Consider the following 21,615-nt stretch of genomic DNA (forward strand, 5'->3'; position numbering starts at 1 on the left):
TCTAAGAATGACCGCAAGAAGCGCTAAAATCAAAAACAAAAATTGCCTAACTTTAAGGAGCAATATCTCCGAACATCTGTAATAGATTTCCTTTAAATTTTGATATGTTGTAGCCTAAGTCAATATCTTTCACCAGTCCGAAAATGAAGGAAATCTATGTCGCCATTTAGAAGATATAGCCATTTGAAAAATTCTTGAATTTGAAAAGTTCTAAGAGCCATATCTCCTAAACGGCTTGTCCGATTTTGCTCAATTTGGTATCAAATTAAAGGTTTTGCAAAACTCTACAACTTTTTGGAACATCAGAAACCTCTAGAACCATTCCTTGAGGCCAAAAAGTGCAAAAAACTGTTTTGGTAGAACAAAAATCCGCCATTTTATGTTCTGGAGGTGACCTTGAAATGTATCGAAATATATGTCAGATTATAGTTAATTTCAAGAGCTTTCCATAACTAGTCAAGAAATTACTGTAGGTCTTATACAACCAGAGATATGAGCATTTTTATTTTTCATATTGATAAATTTCATTAAAAAAATCAACTTTGCCTACTAATTCTGCTCACAAATTATATTACAACGCATAGACTGACCCATCCGCGTTGTGGTATACCAACTCTAATAACTGGACGCGTTATGATTGACTTTATTTTTGAGCTTTATTATGTTTATTTTATTTTTCACTAAATATTTTTTTTGACTTTACTTCTGCTGCAAAAATTTTAGGAGAAAAAGAAAAATAAAAAGAGGAGAAAAGAAAAGAATTTTCCACGAAACACAATAAACCAGCATCAGCATGGTCTCGTAGGTTTATTTTAAATAAACCATTGCTGCGTTAATTGTGCAAAAAATTAAAGATTCTGCAGAACAAAAAGAACAAGAAGTTTCGTACAGTCAGAAAAAAATTAGGCAGAACATGAAAAATCAGAGAATTATTTTTTAAAAATATTTTTTATAAGAAATCTGAGGATTGTGACAAAAAAAACTTTAACGGTAGATTCTGTTAAAAATCTTTTCTTTTCAAACAATAAAGAAATTATAAAATATTGGTATTCTATAAAAGTAATTACATTTTAACAATTCGCTTCTTTTATTAGTCGTGTTATTATAGTAAAATTTCTTTTCCTAAATCTTCTTAAGAATTTTCTTAAAGATTTTTACATATTTTTTATGTTTTCTACTATTTTAGCACGACTATAAAGCGATTCAAAAATATGAACATAAAATTTTACATCAACTTACTTTCTAATTGTAAGAAAAGAAAAATAAGTTTTTTGATAGAATCGACTCCTTTCAACCCTTTCATACTGATCCTTACTTCATTAACATGTTGAGGGCCAATATATTACACTGAAAATATTTTTTACGCAACTTGTAACAAATACCCCTACAAATACCCGACTGGATCATAGTTTACTTGCTTTCTTAATACAAAGTTGTCCTGAAATTACCCAGCTGGCAATATAATGAGAAATATTTAAAGGCTGCATGCACGATGCAATAGAATTAGATATTTTAGAAGAAACTTCATATGAAAACGAAAAGAAGATTGCGTAATTTTTAGTCCAGCCGGGTAAACTTTTTTGACTGTATTACATGTTACATGTCACGTAAAATATCAATTACTTTTCATAGATTTTTAATGTGTTAATCTTTTAAGCTTATTTAGGTCATTTTCCTCCTTTTCCTCTAATTCGGTTTTCTTAAAAATCAGATATTTTCAAAGGTTTTCCTTAAAAATTGTCTTATTAAAATAAATAAAAACTTCTCAAAATTCTGAACATTTTCTTTAAAATTAAACTTTAAATTTAATCTAAAATTCTCTGAAGTTCAATCAATTATCGTGAGAAACCTTGATAATGATATTCCACCTCATTTGCATTCTGCAGTTCTATAAATGCATGCAAGGCATGTAATTTAATGTTAAAATCCCCTCTTTGTTGCACCTGGAAGAGGCATGAAAATGAAATGAGTTACAAACTTAATCCAGAGCTCTTCTCATCACCTTTTGACCTTAAAAATCATGGAAAATTCATCACATAGATGAGAATTTCTCCTGCACAGCATGTCGCAGGCACAATCTCTGGGAAAATTGTACATTAGAAGCTTCATGAGAGTGAGTGAGAGCGAACGTATCGATGGGGAAAATTTAATAATAAGCATCACGTGGATTTTCCACGTGAGTTTCTCGGTTTGATGCGAAAATGAACCTCAATGCGCATCTTCGTGCGGAATCAACTGAAATTTCCTTAGCTTTTCAGCACTCGATAGCAATTGAATTTTTTCATTCTACTGACGCTTCTCGAGCTTTTCGGTCTCTTTTACCTGGGAATCTCCTGAAAGTAATTCTTATCAGTGAAAACCTATTGAGAGCCTTTGAGAAAATCTGCCATATTTAATTTCCCAAGGATATTACTTGATATACTTTGAGGAATTTTTCTCCCGTTTAAGTGAGCAATTAATGAGTCAGTCTTTGCATAAAAAAATCAGTGATTAAATAAAATTATGCTTTGATAGCGGAAAATGATTAAAAGAAATTCTTTCTAATTAATAAAATCAAGTGAAATCATTTTTGAATCTTTAGCAAATTATATCCCAAATGCAGTGTTAAAGTAAAATTTATTAAAGTACAAAGGGAAGTTGTACAAAATTGGACATCTGTTGAATATAAAAGGTATTTATCTGACTCTTGTGTGTGATCTTGGCATTGAAATTCAGTGACGCTATTTAGTGGAGTGTCCTGACGCCCCTAATTCAATTTACAGACAAATTATTTAGTGAAAGAACATTCAATTTGCATTCACGTGCTCATCCAAACAAATTGTAAGTATGTGAAGAACTTTTAGCATTTCCGATTCTGGCTACATTTAAGGAAATTTCCACACGCCTATTGTTTAGCATAAATATGTTTTGCAAATCAACGCACAACGGGAATTGTTACAATTTAAACACACACGTCTGATTTTTCGAAGCATGAGCCAAAGTAAATTAACCGGCTGATTTATTTATTTATTATTTCGTTCTTTCGTTATTTTACTTTAAATATCAGTTTTAATTCTTTTTTGTTAGGAGTTAGGAGAACCTACTAAACAAATTATTATAAAAGGTAATTCTTTACCCCAATCAGAAAATTCTAATTAAAATTTTTAATTTTAGTTAATCCTTTCACCACTGTATGAAATATAAAGACAAAATGTACTGGTAAGCTGACCAAGCTTACGAGAGCTGTGTTTCTTTCAGTGTACCAATTTTGTGAGAGCAAACTATAACGCAAATTCATTTAAATATGCGCAAAATTGGGAAAAGTTGAAAAGTCATCCCCCAAGAAATCTTTAAAACGCCGTATCTCGGGAACGGCTCCATAGATTTTCGAGTTTGAGCTATCGTTGGAAAGGTCTTAACCTCAACTATAACATATTAAAATATGAAGTAAATCGATAATGGCATTTTCGAAATGTTCGAGTTCGAAATTTTCAAAAATTTTGATTTTGACTTTAGCGCCTCTCGCGGTCATTTCTCGAACTTGCAATGTTCTAGACATTTGTAGGGTTTCTCGAAACCTTTCATTTGCGCTTGAGTTGATCAAGATCGGACTTGTAGAACCCGAGATATGACATGTCAAAGTTGGAACTCAATATTTTCAAAATGGCGACATAAATTTTTTTAATTTTTTTTTTATAAATAGATGTTATAGTAGGCTATAATATATCAAAAAATGAAGCAAATCGATAATGGCGTTTTCGAGATATTCATCGAAAACTCATCGAAAATTTTGTTTTTGATTTTTGGTCCCCTAGCGGTCACTTTTGAAACTTCGGATGTTCTGGAGAGTTGTAGGGTTTGTTGAGAGCTTTCATTTGAGCCCGGGTTGATCAAAATCGGTCAAGCCGTTTTCGAGTTATGGTCGATTTTCGATGAAAAATTGTGGCGGCCATATTGACAAAACGGCTTGACCGATTTTCGAAAATGAGGTATCGTTGGAAAGCTCTTGATGGCCCCTACAACATATCAAAATTTCAGATTTTTAGCTATTACAGGGGCTGAGATATAGCGAAAACAAAATTTTGAGGTTATTCAAAATGGCGGACGGGGGGGTGGGGGGGTGGATTTGACCCCATAATCGGACGTCTTCCAGTCGATATTTAAACTTTGCCGTTTACCGCAAGTCTCTATCTATTACCGTTCTCTTGCAATTTAACGTTGTACTACGGACGGCCGGCCGGACGGACGGACGGCCGGCCGGAAAAAAAAAATTTTTTGGCGCATACGTTTTTTGGAATGTGGGGACCCTAATTCGTGCTCATCCCAAGTTTGAGCCCGATCTGACGACTTTCGATTTTGCTCGGTACACAAAAGCTGTGTCTGAAAGAAACACAGCTAAAATATGCGGTCTTATCAGAATTATTTATTCTTTGAATGCTCTCAGAGGACATTCGTCACTCCCACGTATTTTTTGGCCCCATTTACGTATGTAAATTAAAAGCAATTATAGCTTGAAGAAAAAAACAATTAAATTCAATAAAAAGCTTCAAGTTTGTGTTAAAGTATGACGCAAAGACCCCTTAAAGCTTTAGAATAGAAAGAATTATCTTTATGCTACAACATAATTGCCGATGAATTCACTTTACGTAGGTATTTTTAGCGTAATAAATACGCTGAGGAAATTCTTTTACTTACTCTGACTCCGTCTCTTAGATGTTCTTGTATGATCTTCTGTGAGTTTCTTTACTAAATTTATTTCTAGATACGAAAAGTATTTAAAAAAAAAAACTTTATAAATCATGTTAATGTTAATTTATCGTTAGAAATTCTTAATAAAATATTAGTAAAATCGTAAACAGAAAATTTGAAATTCAAAAAAGATAAATTTTCAATCAAAAATTTGAATCAAAATTAAATTTTCCATTCCTTTTCGGCTCTTAAGAAGCTCATAAAAGTAAGAAACTTTAGTAAAATTGCTTTTAGAAATGTTCTCAAACTACTCTAAATTAACTATTAAGTTTGTGTATTAAAAGAAAAAAGAAAAATAAATAAAGAGTTGTAAGGTCCGCCGGTTAGATTCTCCAGCGCTGTGCTCCAAAGTTCACGCACATGTTATCAAGATATGAATTCACGTTGCAAAAGAACGTATGATTTTATGAAAATTGTCGTTTGGAACACGAACTTATGCATTAATACGGCTCACAGAATCTCCACGCCAAGACATTTTTCGCTCAAGTTCCTTGACTCATTCAATCACGGTGGAAAGATTTTTTTTTCTTTTCTCAAAATCCTGCCTCGTGCGTCATCAAAATTTCCCTTTGATTCCTTATTGGCATTCAAATATTTATCAATTATTCTGATTTGACGATTAATTAAATAACACAAAGGTTACTCAACGTCCTACCTTCTGGTAAGTGGGTGGTATAAATATGAAACAAAGGATTCTAAATTTAAAGGTTTTCTTTTTCTGCATTCCACCCACGACAAAGTAATTCTATTCTTTTACAGTGGAAAGTTTTTATTTTATTTTTACAATTTCCACAATTCTTTCTTTTTTTCACGCAGAAACTTTATTAAAGGACTTGCTATTTTTTTCCACACAAAAGGCAACAAATACAATGAATGAGGAAGCCTTTCTTTTGCATTATAGAGTTTAATTTAGTCCTTGCATATAGAAGAAAAAAAAGGCACTGCATTCTATTATTATGCAATTGAATAAAAATGCATTCGGTTATGAATAAAATTTGTTGCATAAATAAAACTTTTTTTTGTACTTTGCAAAGTTAAAATTAACTTTAAATAATAAAGAGAGAAAAAATGTGTGTGTTGTTTATTTAATTGAAAAGCAAATGATTTAATAAAGGAGATTCCGGGCGCAGATGTTATGATGAGTTTCGTAAGTCAGTAAAGAAATAAAATTGGGTACCATGTGACATCTTTTTCATTGTCCATGTGTTAAAGATTTTCTTTTGTAGACAGGTACTATTGTATTGCTGTTATTGATTGATTCTGAGTAAATAGAGAGATAGAAGTAGCTTAAAGAATTCTCATGTTGAATTTTCTTTTATTAAAAATATTTTTATTGATTTTTCAAACAATCTGATCAAATAAATAATATTTAAGTAATAATTATTTAATTATTTTTTATATTATTGTGATGCGTTTTATTGTTATATTGTTTTAGGAAATATTTTAATTTTATTACATCTGTTAAAGCATTAATTGAAAGCTTAAATATGTAACAACAATAGCTTTGAGCCATGCTTTTGAATTAAAAGCTCCAATAGGGACATCAAGAAGCTTTATTAGACATTTTGGGATTTACTTGAAAAATTTTTGCATCAAGTAAAATGAGTATAAGCAGTTATATAGGGGAAACTGGGGTAATTCGGTGAATTTTTGGGAGATAATTTTTCCTGAGTTCCATGAAAATATTTGATATTTCCCATGAGAGCTATCTTATAGGAAATTTTCCGGGCTACAACTTTGTCTCAGACGATTTTTCTCTATCTCAATGGGAAAATGCTTTTTCAGACCATTTTCCAAACCCTTCCACATTTACCTGTTCAAAAAATCATGGGGTAAAACGGTTAATTGCGTTTTTTGTTCGCTAATCTTAATTTAATGAAATTATTTTAGCAAAGCACTATAATATCTATTGAGAATGAGAGATTTGTGTACCAATTAAAACTTTTTTTTAATAAAAAAAAATACAAAAAATTAAAAAAAAACGTTAAATTTTCACAAATTGCCTTTTTTTTTTTAGTTTATAAAAATTGGTAATAGTAAGTAATTAAACATCCCAAATTGTATATAATAGTTATACTAATGAAGGGAAATTATTTTTTCAAAAATTTAAAAAGTTATTTTAAAAAGCACCAAATTCACCATTTTGCCCCAAGCGGTACTTTTTACTATCAGTGTTTTACGGGAAAACTCGGAAAATTTTTTCGGAAAATTCAGTTTAGATTCGTGTTTAGCAATAGTTACTCTGTCTAAAAATGCATTTGGATCAAAAATATTGCAGAGAATTTCGCCAAAACTGAATTTGTAGTTGAGAGGTCAGAGTAACTTTGAGGTTCGAAAAATTTGTTTTTCAAATAAAAGCCAAAATATTGGATCAATTATTATGAAACTTTCTAGGTTTAGGCAGGGGTATAAAGTGCAACTACTGACAAAATAAGACAGATTAGCTCTCACTGCTTCTTGAGTTATTCATTTTTTTTTTCAAATTCACCATTTTACCCCAGTTTACTCATTATTCATTGTCAATTCCTTTAATTACAATTTCTTTGTAGATCAGATTGATTTTTTTTAATTTTTTATATTAGCATCCTAAAAAAAAAAGATTTACTTAATAAATTTTCTACGGGCTAAAAAACATTTTTTATAAAAAAAATTATTTTTTTACTGATCATAAAATACTCCAAGAGCAATAATTCTTTTCATTGATCTCAAGAATCTAAACTTAAATCCCTTTTGTGTGATGATTTAAATTTATCCCAGGCCTAACGACATCCTCATTCATGAGTAGGTGTTAGTTGGTATAAGAAGAGACTCTATGTAAGGCTAAGAGATTCATTAAGATTAAATTATAAATGTTGTGCATGTGGAGTACTCCAGCAGACGCAAAAAGCTTGATATGGAAGTAAAGCAAATCGAATGGGTCGCGTGTTTCAACCCGTGACCGATACTAGTTCAATGGCATACTTTTATATACATAATATATTCCCGTAGCGCCCAGCAGCATAGCTAGGAATGTTGCTATATACATAATTTTTCACATATTTCCCCAACTCGTGCATCCGGTGAAGCACTGAAGAGTATCTCGTTCGTTTCGGCAATGTGATCAAGGTGAGATGATGAATTTTTTGTTGTTGCTATTGCAGGTAGAACGACCGCACGTTTGGCCAGGAGGCTACATGCAAAGGGTGGTGCAGCTGTCTGGTGAATTGGAAAAAGAAGAAGGACCCAGTGCGAACGGAGACGGGTGCCGTTGAGTGAATCCCATGGAAATTGTGCCATTGAGGAAATGCCATTTGCAGACATCTGCAGTTACGATTTTTACACGAAGCGACTGTGGAAGTGAGAAGTACCCCCAAGAGTGTCACCATGGAGTGGCTACTGGCTAATCCGCAGATACACAGCATCTTTGGCTCCCTCGGGGCGATGCACGGCGACAGTTACGTGGTCAGTGAGAATTGCCTTGGTAAGTGCGAAAGAAACATCTCTGCACAACACGGTCGATGATCGTGTTTGCCATTCAATGCTAAATAGCCAATCCACCATACTTGCTGCACTTTATCATATCTCTCCTGCCCCTCTCGCCCCCAATGGCCAATGTTTTGCGGAAAATCTCTGTGAGATGTTATGTCGCAATTTCAAAACGCACGAGGCAATATGCGAAACCCTATGCATGGAATAATTCTAACGTGCGGAGATATTTTTGGTGCGACTTTCACAGATTTTCGTGTTTGAAGTCGTACAAATTTTCCCCTCCAGTACGCACACCGCATTTCGTATTGAATTTCTCCGTTCGATTCCTTATTTTTCAATGAAATACCAAAATCCATGTTGCTCTATTTTCGCATTAATTATACCTACATACATAACACGTTGAGGTTGATCACGGAAATCGGTCATTCATTGAGCTCACATGCAGAGAGGGTGATAAAGAGTGGCAAAAGTTGTTTGAAGCAACAGAGTTGAAATGATTTTGAGGGAAAGTTTTTTTTTTCTGGATAAAATCACATCAAAGAGAATATTCTTTTTGTTCACTTTGAGCATAAAAAGCATAAAAATTATATTAATTAAAGTCAAATGGATTTGATTGTAGGAAGAGCTTTACAGCATCTTAGACGAAATTTCAACTACATTTGTTAATTTATAAGATTTTTAGGAAGATATTTCTTAGAAGAATATAAAATTAAACAAATCCGGCTTAAAAATAAAGAATTATTTATTATAAAATTCATAAACTTGATTAAATTGAAGGAGTTTCTAATCTCATAGTGATTTTTATTAAAAATATATCAATCGGACATCTGAAGACCACACTGGGTCCTCAAAGGGTTATAAAGTATTCAAATAAGAGAAATAAAGAATTTATTTCAATGAATAAATATTCGATTTTTACTATTTTAATTCAAATATTCAATTAATTTAAGAAAATTCATTAGTTTAGAAATAATTTTAAAAATTGGGGAGTTTTGTTTTTGAAGAAAAGCCGTATTAAATTACAAGAAAGTGGAATTTCCGAGTAGATTAATGTAAGATACGGAAAATGTGCAAAATCGGATCAATATGGACAAAAATGCGAAAAAAAATTGCTGAAAACTCTCAAATATTTTCACAGAAAATCTTTCGGATTTTGTAAAATTTTAATTTTCAGTATTTGAGTAAAAAAAATCATTAATTTGTCGATATTTTTCTAGAATTTTATTTTCATCTTAAAAGACTTTCCTAAAATTTTAATTCATTTTAATAAAATTCCTTTAAGAATTTTTTTAATACAAAATTGAAAATATTTCAAGAAATCAATTTATTTCAGCATCAGCACCAAAAAAATGTTCAAATTAAATCTTTTATCTATGCAATGTTCAACTTTACATTTTTCTAAACTTTTTCTCACAATTTATTTAGTTCTCCTTGAAGAAATTAACTACAAACTCTCAATCGAAGATCACACCCTTCGGACGTTTAGGCGTGCAATTGGCTTCAGCCAGTGCATCAAGGAGGACATCATACCACTGTTGCTCAATGTGAAGGATGAGAAGTTGATTGATGCAACTGTGAGGATTTTGGTGAATCTCACTGTGCCCGTAGAATGCCTCCTGCCCATGGAGATGATGTCACGCACTGATGTGGGTCGTCATACGATTTTCGAGCTGAATAAGCTTCTTGTGCAGAGCAAGGAAGCTTTCACGGATAGCAAGGCAACGAAAGCTGTACTGGACTACATGAAGAGCATCCTCGAGAAGGAGGGGAAGCTGAGTGTTGAGCAGTGCGATGGGATCAACAACTGCCTGCTGCTGCTGCGGAATATCCTGCATATTCCGGAGCCTGTACGGGGGAATCACGGCAGTGGGCACCATGGGACATCGATGCAGAATCAGATTGTGTGGAATTTATTCACACAGAGCGTCGACAAGCTGCTCATTCACTTGATGTCGTGCCCACAGCGTGCATACTGGGGCGTGACGATGGTACAGGTGATTGCCCTGATGTACAAGGATCAACACGTGGGCACGCTACAGAAGCTCCTAAGCATCTGGTTCGAGTCATCCATCTCCGAGAGTTCGGATGACAATGAATCCAACACGTCTCCGCCAAAGGAGTGCTCTGGAGACTCGAGCCCGATGCTAACGTCTGATCCAACATCGGATTCCTCAGACAATGGAGGCGAGTACCTCATTGACTCCCACAGTACCTTGAGCAATGATAATTTATAAACCCCAAGACTTTGTATTTGCAGGCAGTAGTAAAATGAATACGCACGATGAGAGACGCAGTAATTCCCCAATTCAGGAAACATCCGATGAATCCATGCAGCAGTCCCCACAATTTTGTCGTATTGAATCAATGCGCACGAAAACCAAGCCCCAGAATCCAGCGACAGCAAAGCAGCAGCATCCCAAGGCAGGGCATCAGGCCACCTTCAACTTTACCAACAACAGTGGCACGGAGAAGACACAACAGGTAAGTGACTCCCAATGCAGATTCTGGCAAAGTGTTGTACGCTCACACCTCTCTCCACAGCAATTAGTTGCCACAATTTCTCGCCCAATATTTCTTCAGAGTGCCTCCAAAATCACGATTCTCATTCCGCCACACACACACATCGCATCCAATGGCAGCTAAATGTTTGCCCTGTAGCATGTTTTTTTGCCAGCCATGCCACCCCCGCGCGCCATCAATGTGGGATGGTAATTCAATTAACGGCAAGCTCGTGTTTCTAAAGCATTTTTCCATATACATACATCCATTCCAAATGTCAGCACACGCTCCTGAAAAGCTTCACAAATCCATATTATAAAATAATAGGTATCTAACATTATTATTGATTATGTGCCCCAGCAATGTGATATGTACATAGGTAACGTCGCCAGGGTTGGGCGAGTGGTTTACATTTTTACATTTTACATGGTTTTTTACATGTAAACAATTCCTTTCTTTACATGCTTTTTTCTTTACATACCTTTCTTTACATTTCAATTTTACATAAACAATGTAAAGAAAAATAATGGTAGCATAATATTTCTTTAATTGAAAAAAAAATGTAATTATTTTGTAAAGTTAGGTATGTAAAAAGTTATTTTATTTATTCAGACACAAAAAAATTTTAATCAGAGACAAAATTGTAAAGTAAATTTTTATGCATTTATGATTTTATTAACGTTATTCAAATGTTTTATAAAATACAGATAAAATTAATTTGTTAAAAGTTTGTAAATTCTCATACTTTTATGGGAAAGTTCATTTCTAGTTTTGTAAAAATTGTTTACAGCTCCATTATAAAGGTGAAAATTTGTTGAAACTGAACTTATTCCCTTTTTTTGACCCATTCTTTCCTATATTCAAAATTCTTAATATGATGTTTATGTATACTTTACCTTTAAAAGATGCGTTTTCTCCATGAATAAATATACAAGTTTTCATTTCAAATAAACGCGTAATGACCTATCATGGTAATTTGAGCTTAAGCTTTTAGTATTTTTTATCGAAATACGAAAAATATCCATTTTAAAATCATTTAGTGGGCTTTAAGAACCACAAAAGAATGAAATCAAGGATATTTCATCGATTTCTTTACAAAAAGGAAATTTCTACATATTAATATTGACTTAAGTTTCTTATTAGTTGATGTTCCACTTCGTGGCCAACACCAAGTATTTTAAGATTGTTTTAAAAATATTCTAACGGGTTTCATTTAAAAGATGATTTCCCACCTAAGCTTCTGGTCAATCAGTAATTTTGCATACATATTGAGAAATTAAAAACATTTTAATAAAATTGACAAACTTTTTACAAATTATTTTTTTCCGTTAATGTAAAACAACTTTTTGATTTAAAGACTAGTTAATGACTTCAAAGAAAAATCAAACTTTAGGTTTTTCCGCTCATTTCTCTCTCAAATATTGTTTTTTACAAATTCTTTACAACCTTTTCACATTTTTGTATACTTTACACGCTTTTTACATGTAAAATGTAAAAATCATGTAAACAAATAATTTTACATGAAATTACCCAACTCTGAACGTCGCTCTATGCAAGAGGACGAACTTTAATGAAAAATCGTGCTCTCGATATTCTTTTAACTCTACCCAGTGAGGAGGAATTGTGCCATGTGATGGGCTTTAATGACTCAATTCTGACACAATTTTACACAATATATTGGTATTTTGTGCATTGAACGACCCGCGCGGTTGATTAATCAAAAAATTGAATGAACATTTTAATGTACAATATTGTTGCCATTAAAAGTCTCCACACCTTTTAGTCCCTGTAATTAATTAATTAATTAGACCCTACGGCAATTTTTACGTAAACGAAGAAATTCAAATTGAATAAAGGAGGAAAAAATAATCACAAATAGTGCAACATAAGAGATATTGTATTGGAATAATTTACACGCCAGATTAAAAGCTATATAATTTTTTTTCCTCTATTTTAATTACAATTAACCCTTTGGCGACGGGAGAGCTATAATGTTAAGATTGGAAACATTGAGAGATTGATTTTATTGCTTAATTTCTCGTGGTTTATGTATTTGTTCGATTTGGATCGTAATTATTGTATAAATTCCTTTAATTAGTCTTTGAATGATATTTTCTTTTAAAGAAGTAGTAGGGGGCTTCCGTGGTGCAGCTACACGAGGGCATTTAGCAATAAAATATGTTTCTTATTGAATTTTTAATATATTGTGAACTTTTTTTCACTTTCAACGTATTTTGCACGTTTTTTTTTTACTGATTTTTTAGAAGATTATTTAACCTTTTTCCGCATTTTTAGAAGATCTTTTTACATTTTTATCGTATTTTTACATTTATATAGAAATTTTTAATTTTGAATTGATATTTTTTTAAATTTTGCAGTCTGTTTTTCAATTTTTTGTCCAAAGGTTGCAAGGAATCTTTTATTTTCAAATAAAATAATATATATTTTAATATATTTTCAATTTAAATTATCGGAATATTAAGAATAATCATAAAAATTTCCGAAATATTACTTTAAAGAATTAATAAATAGTTTTTTGGAGCCAAAAGTAATTTAAGAATTATAAATTTTATTAAATTCAATCCTACGAACAACTTAAGGTCGTGAAAGGGTTAATAAATCAAATTTTCTGTTTGTTCTTTTCCCCTAATTATTTTTTATTCCTTCCTAATTTATTTCTATATTATTAAAATTAATTAAATCTAATTAAAAGAAAAAAAATTAATAAAAGAGCCGGACACTTTGAAAAGAAACAAAGAAATTGATAAAAGAACAGACGAAACGTTCCTATACGAAACTGACGAACGAAACAACTCCTAAAAAGACTTTGATTAAGCTTCGCAACATTAAATGCTAGAATCTCGACTGTGAGACCGTTCTGACCGTAGCTTCCATTGCTCTCAGTGTCCCCTACCTCTATTCTGGTGATTTGATAATATTTTTCATTTAGGCTTGTGGTCCACAACAAGGACCATCCCAGAAGGTAGGTACAGGTGCTGCTACATCTGGGAATCAACAGGGAGCACCATCTTCGCAGTCAGAGTCTGACTGTGGATATGGGACTCAGGATCAGCATGAATCCATCTCCACATCCAGCAATGAGGATGAGTCGCCACAGCAGAAGCCGGTGCACCAGAAGCCACCGAGTAATCAGAAGCAGCGCTACAATGCTGCCAATAAGCAAAGGAATACGGCAACAGTTGCGGATAAGAAGGAGTTGCGCAGGAAGAAGTTGGTGAAGCGCAGCAGGAGTAATATGTACGATGATTGTTTGGTTGTCTTTTTTTATTCTTTAAATAAAATACAATTTTATGTTTTATGCTGCTCTCGGTATGCGTGTAGCATCAACATGAAGGGCTTGCTTTATCACACACCAACGGACGAAGATATCTCCAACATTCTCAAAGAATTCACTGTGGATTTCCTCCTGAAAGGCTACGGATGTTTGGTGCAGGAACTCCATGCGCAACTTCTAACGGATTTGGTAAGATGCTCAAAGCATTTAGTCAAGATGTTTGCAGATCAATTAATCCCGTATTTTGCTGGACTATGCAGCAAGTTCAAATTGATACGTCGCACTTCTTCTGGCTCGTAACTTACTTCTTGCGTTTTGCTGCGCAACTTGAATTGGATCTTGAGCACATAAATTCCGTGCTGTCCTTTGAGATTGTCAGCTATCTCACGTACGAAGGGGTGAGCTTGTGTGAACAACTGGAGCTAGCTGCAAAGCAACAGAGCCCAGATCTCAAGCCATGCCTGCGACGGATGCACCTCGTTGTGACGGCAATTCGGGAATTCCTGCAGGCTCTGGAGACCTACAAGAAGATCAGCCATCTCAATGATGACGACAAGGAGCACCTGCGCTTTCTGCAGCTGCAAATTGGTGCCACGGACGATCTCAAGTGTCTCTTTATGCTCCTTCTGGGGCGCTTCAATCCGGAGCTGCAGAGCAAACAATACCTCACGGATTTAATTGTCACCAACCACATTCTTCTCCTCTTACTCGAGGGTGTTGCAAAATTCCCGGAACACAAAGGCAGCACAAAAATGCTGGAGCATATCAAGCAGTGAGTGTCGCGCGGGGATCAATCACTGCCGCATAAGTGACACTAATGATGTTGTGACTTTCAGATTTGCCACCGTGGAGATTATGCATCACTATGGGTTGTTGCTTGAGGATTTTCGTGACAATGGGGAATGTGTCAATGATTGCATTTTCACCATGATGCACCACATTGGTGGAGACTTGGGGCAGGTGGCTACACTCTTCCAGCCAATAATTCTCAAGACATACACACAAATCTGGGAAACAGACTACGAGCTTTGTGATGTAAGGGCGCAAAATCAATTTTAAAAAATATGTTTTATGCTCATTTTAATGCTCCCTCTTCTCTTCCCACACAGGACTGGTCAGATTTGATTGAATACGTGATTCATAAGTTTGTCAACACGCCCCAACAGCCACCAATTGAACTTCCAAATCCTTCCTTCACCCTCGATCCTGGACAGAATGGGGAATCAGGTGTCCCATCAATTTGGAGTAAAGAAGAAATTGACACCCTGTACTGGTACTATGTGCAGAATAAGAAATCCGGCGATGTTGTGGGGAAAATTCTCAAGCAGTTCCATGACAATGGATCAGGACAGAAGAGTCGCATTGACATCATTCAGCAACTTCTGCAGCAAGACATAATCACCCTGCTGGAATTTGATGATTTCATGAAGAGCGAAGATGCTCACTATGAGAGGGACATTAAGACACCCGGCGCCTCCACTAGTACAGCTGAAAGTGGAATTGAGATAAAAGATGGTCTTACACCACTTGCTAAACCCACAGATGATGTTCAGGTGAGTCTAAAAATCATCAAAAGTTCGCGGTGAAAGTTTCTTTTGAAAATTTTCATTTTATTTTGTATTTTTTCTGCAAATTTTGAAGGAAGAAAGTGCTTGATATTTTATGTTGTTTAATGAACTATTGTTTGAATTCTCTTTTGAGGTCTTTGAAAGAAAAACAAGATTTTGAGCTTTTATAGCTTTTATTCAATTCCACAAACAATGTTTGTTATGCTGGTGATGCTGGATGATGCTTTTTAGGGATTTTGAATGGGCTATCAAAATTTTGATAATTTGCACATTATTATTCGACTTTTTAGAGCCATATGACATTTTAATCATCATTTTTTGCGATGGATTTATTATTTTTTAATTAAATCTTTGCATAGATCATTAGCAAATGAAAGCTTTTTCTTTAATCTCGCATTCAAGATTTTAATAAAATTTCTTAAACTTTTCTTTAAATAAAAATCAATTTTTTATTTAACCCTGATATGTCCAAGAATTTTTTGAATCTTTCGGGAAACCTTTTCCGAAATTGTCTAGAAAAAATAATTTTCAATAAAAACTCGTGAAATTTTCCGTAAAAAGTTTAAAAGCTTATCCTTTATCCGTTCTCATTTGAATTAGGTAAAAATTAAAATAAAAATATTTAATAATTAAGAAAAAGATAACTTTTCTTTTATTCTGTTTAATACGTTTTTTGAACAAAAATAATTCAAATTAAATTAAGAAAATTAGAGGGAGATTTTTCCTCTTTAAATAAAATAAAATAAATTAATTTTCCCAGCTAAGCAATTTCCTTGATCTAGAAATTCAATAAAATTTCTATCTTTTCATAATATTTATTTTCAAAATGTTCTTTGGTGATTAATCACAAATATGTTGCAAATTCTGCAGCAAGTGCCAAACCCTCTTCAACGAAACATTTTGAATTAATCGAACGTGACTCTTTTGCAGGTACTGCGCGATCGTCTCTACAAAGAAAATAAAGGCAAATTCGTTCTGTGGCTTCAGAAGGTTCTTGTTGAGTGTTGCTTCATTAAATTGTGCATAAGTCAGGGTAAATTGACATCCAAAGACATTTGTGTGGAATCAGAGGTGAAGACGATGGAACCCGTTCCTCATCATTGCATTTGTAAGTTGAGGGCAAACCTTCTTCTGATTTTTTTTATTGGCTCTATTTTCTCAATGATCTCTAAAGTAAAATAAAAAATATGTTTAATGTAGTGAAAAAGCAGTCAATCCCCGTTGTCCCATGGACTGGAGAACAATGTGCTGTGCTTGTGTATCAGCCATTTATGCTGCTACTTCACAAATTGGGCTTCCACCTACCTGTGGATGCTGGAAAGCTCTTCATTCGTATCCCTGAATTTTGGACGGCTGATATTCTCTACAGCATTGCGGAAAAATTGGGACCAATTGATAAATGTAAAGAGAAATTCTTTGAGAATTTTCTTAAAGTTCTCAGCAGATAAATTAATTCTTTTTTCATGTGTGTAGGTTTACTGAAGTTCGACGTGAATCAGCTAAAAGGATCACAATGTGGCAATCACTACAATGCTAAACAGGATGACATGGAAGGTTGCAGTGAGAATTTCGCTATTCCGGGATTGAAGCAAACCAGCTCGATCATTAGGTAATTTCAATTGACACAAATTCAATTGCACAACACCATTCTTGCCATTCCAGGGAAGGTGTGCGATGTTGAGGGTGTGATAGCGAACAAATGGCTTAACTTTCAATTTTAGATTCACACCTGAACCCACATCGACGCCTTCGCTACCAAATTGGCTGCAGATCGTCATGCAGAGCAAAACGGGCGATCGAAGGTATGATAACAATATGATTTTACCTTTTCTGTGCAAAAGGTCGATTTCGTTTTTTGGGATATTTTCTCACACACAGCGCCAATTTTTCCACAAGTATCGGCACTTAATCGATAAATTCACGATTATGTCCCACAAACCAATTTAGATTGTTGGGAAAGTCCACCAGAAGGTCTCTTGTTTTACCCTTTTTTCTGCAACATAAGCACCGGCTACTTTTAATTAATCTCCCTCCCCTCGCCTTTGATTAGGGCCATTTCGTTTTAAGAGACACCATTACTTTCGAAATTGATTCGTTTACACATGCAATTGCCTTGGAAATCTCCCTCTGTGATCACCGGAGTTTCCACACTGTTGCAGGTAAAAGAAATAATAAAAAAGAGAACAGAACCACACCATCAGATTGCAAATTCAAATGCAGTTTATTTTGCTTGTTCATCAGCAAAGAATTGCCAATGAAAGGGCATCGCTGAGAAAATCTCACAAAACATATCAAAATCAACATAAGATCGCGATGAATTTATTTATTTCCAAAACCTTTATTTTCTATCATTCAATTTTCCATCTTAAATGGTGGGAAAGAAGGGCAGAAAAAAAACAATTTAAAATATATTTTAGCAGCTACTTTCTTTCAAATTTTTACGATTTGATTACAAAGTAATTTTGCATAGAGACAGTTTAGCAAAGATTATTGAACGATGAAAGTGTGGACGTTGAAAGATTAAATGAGATTTATATAGGTATATATTTTATTTATAGCCATGGCTGTAAATCATGCGGAAAAAGTTGCCAAAACTCCTCAAGAAACTACTGTTTGATTTTCCAAAAAATGCACGAGTTGTAAAATGAAACCATAAAGAGACATTTTATTGGCGGCAAAACAATTTATGCTTCCTAAATATTATTCCACTGTGAGCGTGCCATTCAAATTCTTGATGTCTCTTTTAATTTCTTTCACGGCAATTATGATAAAACCATAACGACGGAGAAGAAAAAACAAACAACGTTACGCGTAACAAAGTTGCATTGCTGGTGTAAAAGTTGCAGAGAGGAGTTTCAACAATTTTTTGTATTTATAGAGTTAATGATCATTCTGAGAAGTTTCTCTTTAGTCTGTTAAGAGAATAATTCTTAAGAATTTTATTAAGTGGAATAAATAATTAAATATTCATTCGTGAAAAATTAAAAAAAAATGAATGATTTTTTTTGCCAGAACTTTCAGGTAAATCAAAAGACGTAAAATCATGAAAAAAATATACAAAAATGATCTAAATTTTTAAGGAAAGAAAATAGATAAATTAAATGTGTGAAAAAATTAAATTCTTTAAAGTGAAAATCTTCGTTTTAAGACTATCTTATTAGTGTAATGAATATAAAAATAATTTTGAGGACATTTTACTGGAATAGGTTTGTGCTTTTTGAACAAAAACCCTTTATTAACCACACTCTTTCTTTGGGGTTCTTTTAATGCAATTTAACCCAAATTTGCTTAAGAATTGTTGGAATTCTCGCAAAGTTTTCTTTCAAAATTATCCAGAAACATCAATTTATGCAAAAATACTTGAAATTTCCCACAAGAAGCTTCTAAAATTTTTCTTTTAATCAAATTTATTAAAGTTTTGCGATAATAAATAAATTTTATGTCCTTTTAGGGGCTCAAAGTCAACAAAGAAAATTTTCTGATGCAAATCTGGGTTATTTCCTTAACTTACTGATATTTCTTCTTCTACTAATTTGTCTTGCTTGTATTGACAACTTGTCTGATTAATCACGTATTATTTTGAACTTATCCAATTAAAGTAATGTAGCTTTAGCAAGATTAAAGCATTTGCAATTAATCATTTATATTTACTGCACGAATTAATCAAGACAAATGTGACTAATTCGGGTAGTTAAGGCTTAACTATTAAACTGATAAAGTCCTAAGTAAAGGCTGGAAAGGTCGTTATATTTCTTTAGCCTTGTAGCCATAGAATTTTAAACTTCAGTAGAATTTAAAAGAAAATCAAACCTTTTTAACGAATAACTAAACCAGTACTAGATTTTTCTTCCTAAATCACCTCAAATTAATTTAAATAATCACAACTAATAGATACCTGTACATTCCCCCATTTATGTTCTCACGATTGGTCTTACTTTGGCAGCATATTATGTGTTGGACGTTTTTCTTTTCTTTCTCTCACAGTTTACACGACACTGCGACAGGTCACGCAGATCTTCAATGTGCCACAACCGCCAATGTGGTGGCAACACCTGAAGCACTCTTCGTGGATGTTATGCATCTGCCCATCAAGGAGGATCGTGACAATGATAGATCAAACGATGACTCCCAATCAACCGTCTGCAATGCTTCCATTCAGGAGCTCGAAGATGCTGTCAGGTGATTTTTCTTTTCTTTTCTCTCCAACCCACCATCACTTTCAATTTCCTTCCACCAACCAACAATACTCTCTTCTCGCCCAATTCAATGTATACAGCAACTGCGATACAGCTTCCGTGGCATCGGACCTAACGCGAATGTATGTGAGTGATGAAGATGAAAAACCCAGCATAATGCCTCAACGATCAATTCTCTAGCCCGGCGAACGATTTCAAGTCTCTTCGAGGCCTGTCTGTCTCGATGGAATCTTTTAGTTTTATTTATTTCTTTTATGCTCTTAAATGGTGTCACAACACTCAGTGTCTTGCTTTGGTGTACATAGCAAAATGCACACCAAAATATTTTATATTAAAAACAAAAACGAGGTATATATCAAATATGATTAATCTAATTACCTATGCCAAGTATTTAAGCCCAAAAACTATCGCCAATTTTATCTATGCGCATTGTTATTAATAATTGCACTTGATAGCTCTCTGCGAGGGAGAATTCTGATATTTCTCTCTCGCTCTATTTTAAAATTCAATGAAGATTTATGTATGTATCTCCTGTAGTTGTCGTCATGCTGGACATTGTCAACAATTTTATCAATTTTGCCGTATTTAGTTAGAAGCAAGAATATTAAAATATTATATACCTATACAGTTTAAGCGAGGCTAAAGAATGAACAATAGCTGAAATCTCAGGATTTTTTATACACACACTCAATATGGTGATAATAATGACAATTTTAACCCTTTAAGGACCATAAAAAATCCTTGAAAAAATATATATAAAGGCGCTATTCAGAGTCATTGATTTTCTTTTTTCTTAAACAATTTAAACAGTTTTCGTTTTGATTTAAATCTATAAAATCGTTTTTTAAAAGGCCTTGATTCTGCCAAAGATCTTCTCCTTTCTATAATATAGCACAAAAATGTGTCTCGGCGACTAATTTGAAAGAAGAAAAGAAAAGATTTTCCTCTAAATCGAGACTTTAATTTTCATTCTTTTCAATGATTTTCCCTCAAAGTTTGTCAAAAGAATGAAATATTTCACAGAAATAAAATTGCATTAAAGTTTGCATTGAATCCTCATCTTAATGCTCCTGAAGCTAAATAAGGCGTGTAGAAGATCTAATTTCTTGCACGTACAGATGCGTGTGCGCGATAATACTGATTAATATCGTTTCGGTGAATCCATAAATCAACATAATCGGTAGTTATAGCTTGAATAGCGCCATAAATACACCCAGGTTCAAAACACAATGTCCAATATAACTTCTTTGCCTCTCCATTTTTTTATTTTCTTTAATATTTTTCCTTGTGGTGTAATATTTTTCGTGGACAGAGGAGTTGTAGTAAAATATTAGCTCAAAAGGTCAAATTGTGCTTAAATTTTATGATGGTAACAAAACAAATTATATATTTCCCCTCAAATATGTAACAGAGTCTTTTGATTTCATTTCTTTTCCGTTGATTGTTGAGTATAGTGGCTCAATGTGAATTTATTGAGGTGAATTTATGGAACAAGGTGTTGACACTGTCAGTTCCACCATGTCTACCGAAGAAATTATTATAAAGTAAGAAAATATATATTCATTTATATACTGAATTTAAAATAAAATTTTAAAAAAAGTTGTACTTTGAATGGAATATTTATTCGCAAAAAAGACATTTTATTTGTAGGATGTTTGTATAAGAAGAATGATCAACATATATTTATCTATTTATATATATCATTTTGTGAGATATTTATATTTTTTGCGAGAAAATGGAGAAATCAAAAAAATAGTGAAATACATAGTAGAGCAAATAAAATAGAAAATTGTTTTTATTTTTTTGGAAGTGGGAAAATAAAAGACATTTGCAATACGAGATGATTATGCTTTTGCGAAAT

The 21,615-nt window shown here is 33.4% G+C and overlaps 1 protein-coding gene across 3 annotated transcripts; it reads left to right on the forward strand.

Annotated features, from left to right (window-relative positions):
- Nucleotides 1-2,268: 2,268 nt before the first annotated feature.
- Nucleotides 2,269-21,519, forward strand: LOC129788660 (protein timeless). 3 transcript variants are annotated; one of them, XM_055824892.1, is made up of 16 exons: nt 2,279-2,671; nt 2,763-2,820; nt 7,869-8,188; nt 9,622-10,380; nt 10,439-10,677; nt 13,646-13,953; nt 14,038-14,179; nt 14,251-14,762; nt 14,827-15,025; nt 15,100-15,543; nt 16,489-16,666; nt 16,759-16,959; nt 17,032-17,167; nt 17,280-17,360; nt 19,543-19,737; nt 19,835-21,519. In XM_055824892.1, exons 3-16 carry the CDS (start codon nt 8,092-8,094, stop codon nt 19,932-19,934), a joined length of 3,591 nt encoding a protein of 1,196 aa, XP_055680867.1. In that variant the 5' UTR covers nt 2,279-2,671; nt 2,763-2,820; nt 7,869-8,091; the 3' UTR covers nt 19,935-21,519. The 3 variants fall into 3 exon arrangements, with proteins under 3 accessions (XP_055680869.1, XP_055680867.1, XP_055680868.1); XM_055824893.1 differs by having other exon boundaries at nt 2,279-2,820; nt 9,622-10,384; nt 10,458-10,677; XM_055824894.1 differs by lacking the exon at nt 17,280-17,360 and having other exon boundaries at nt 2,269-2,820.
- The last annotated feature ends 96 nt before the right edge of the window (nt 21,520-21,615 follow it).

The sequence above is a fragment of the Lutzomyia longipalpis genome, chromosome 2 (genome assembly GCF_024334085.1).
Source record: "Lutzomyia longipalpis isolate SR_M1_2022 chromosome 2, ASM2433408v1".
In the NCBI taxonomy this organism is placed as follows: Eukaryota; Metazoa; Arthropoda; class Insecta; order Diptera; family Psychodidae; genus Lutzomyia; species Lutzomyia longipalpis.

Bases quoted from the DNA above. Each gene is read 5' to 3' on its own strand.
- LOC129788660 (XM_055824892.1), top strand. From the start codon at position 8,092: ATGGAGTGGCTACTGGCTAATCCGCAGATACACAGCATCTTTGGCTCC. The intron at 15,544-16,488 runs GTGAGTCTAAAA...ACTCTTTTGCAG, and splicing joins AACCCACAGATGATGTTCAG to GTACTGCGCGATCGTCTCTA. The intron at 16,667-16,758 runs GTAAGTTGAGGG...TGTTTAATGTAG, and splicing joins CGTTCCTCATCATTGCATTT to TGAAAAAGCAGTCAATCCCC.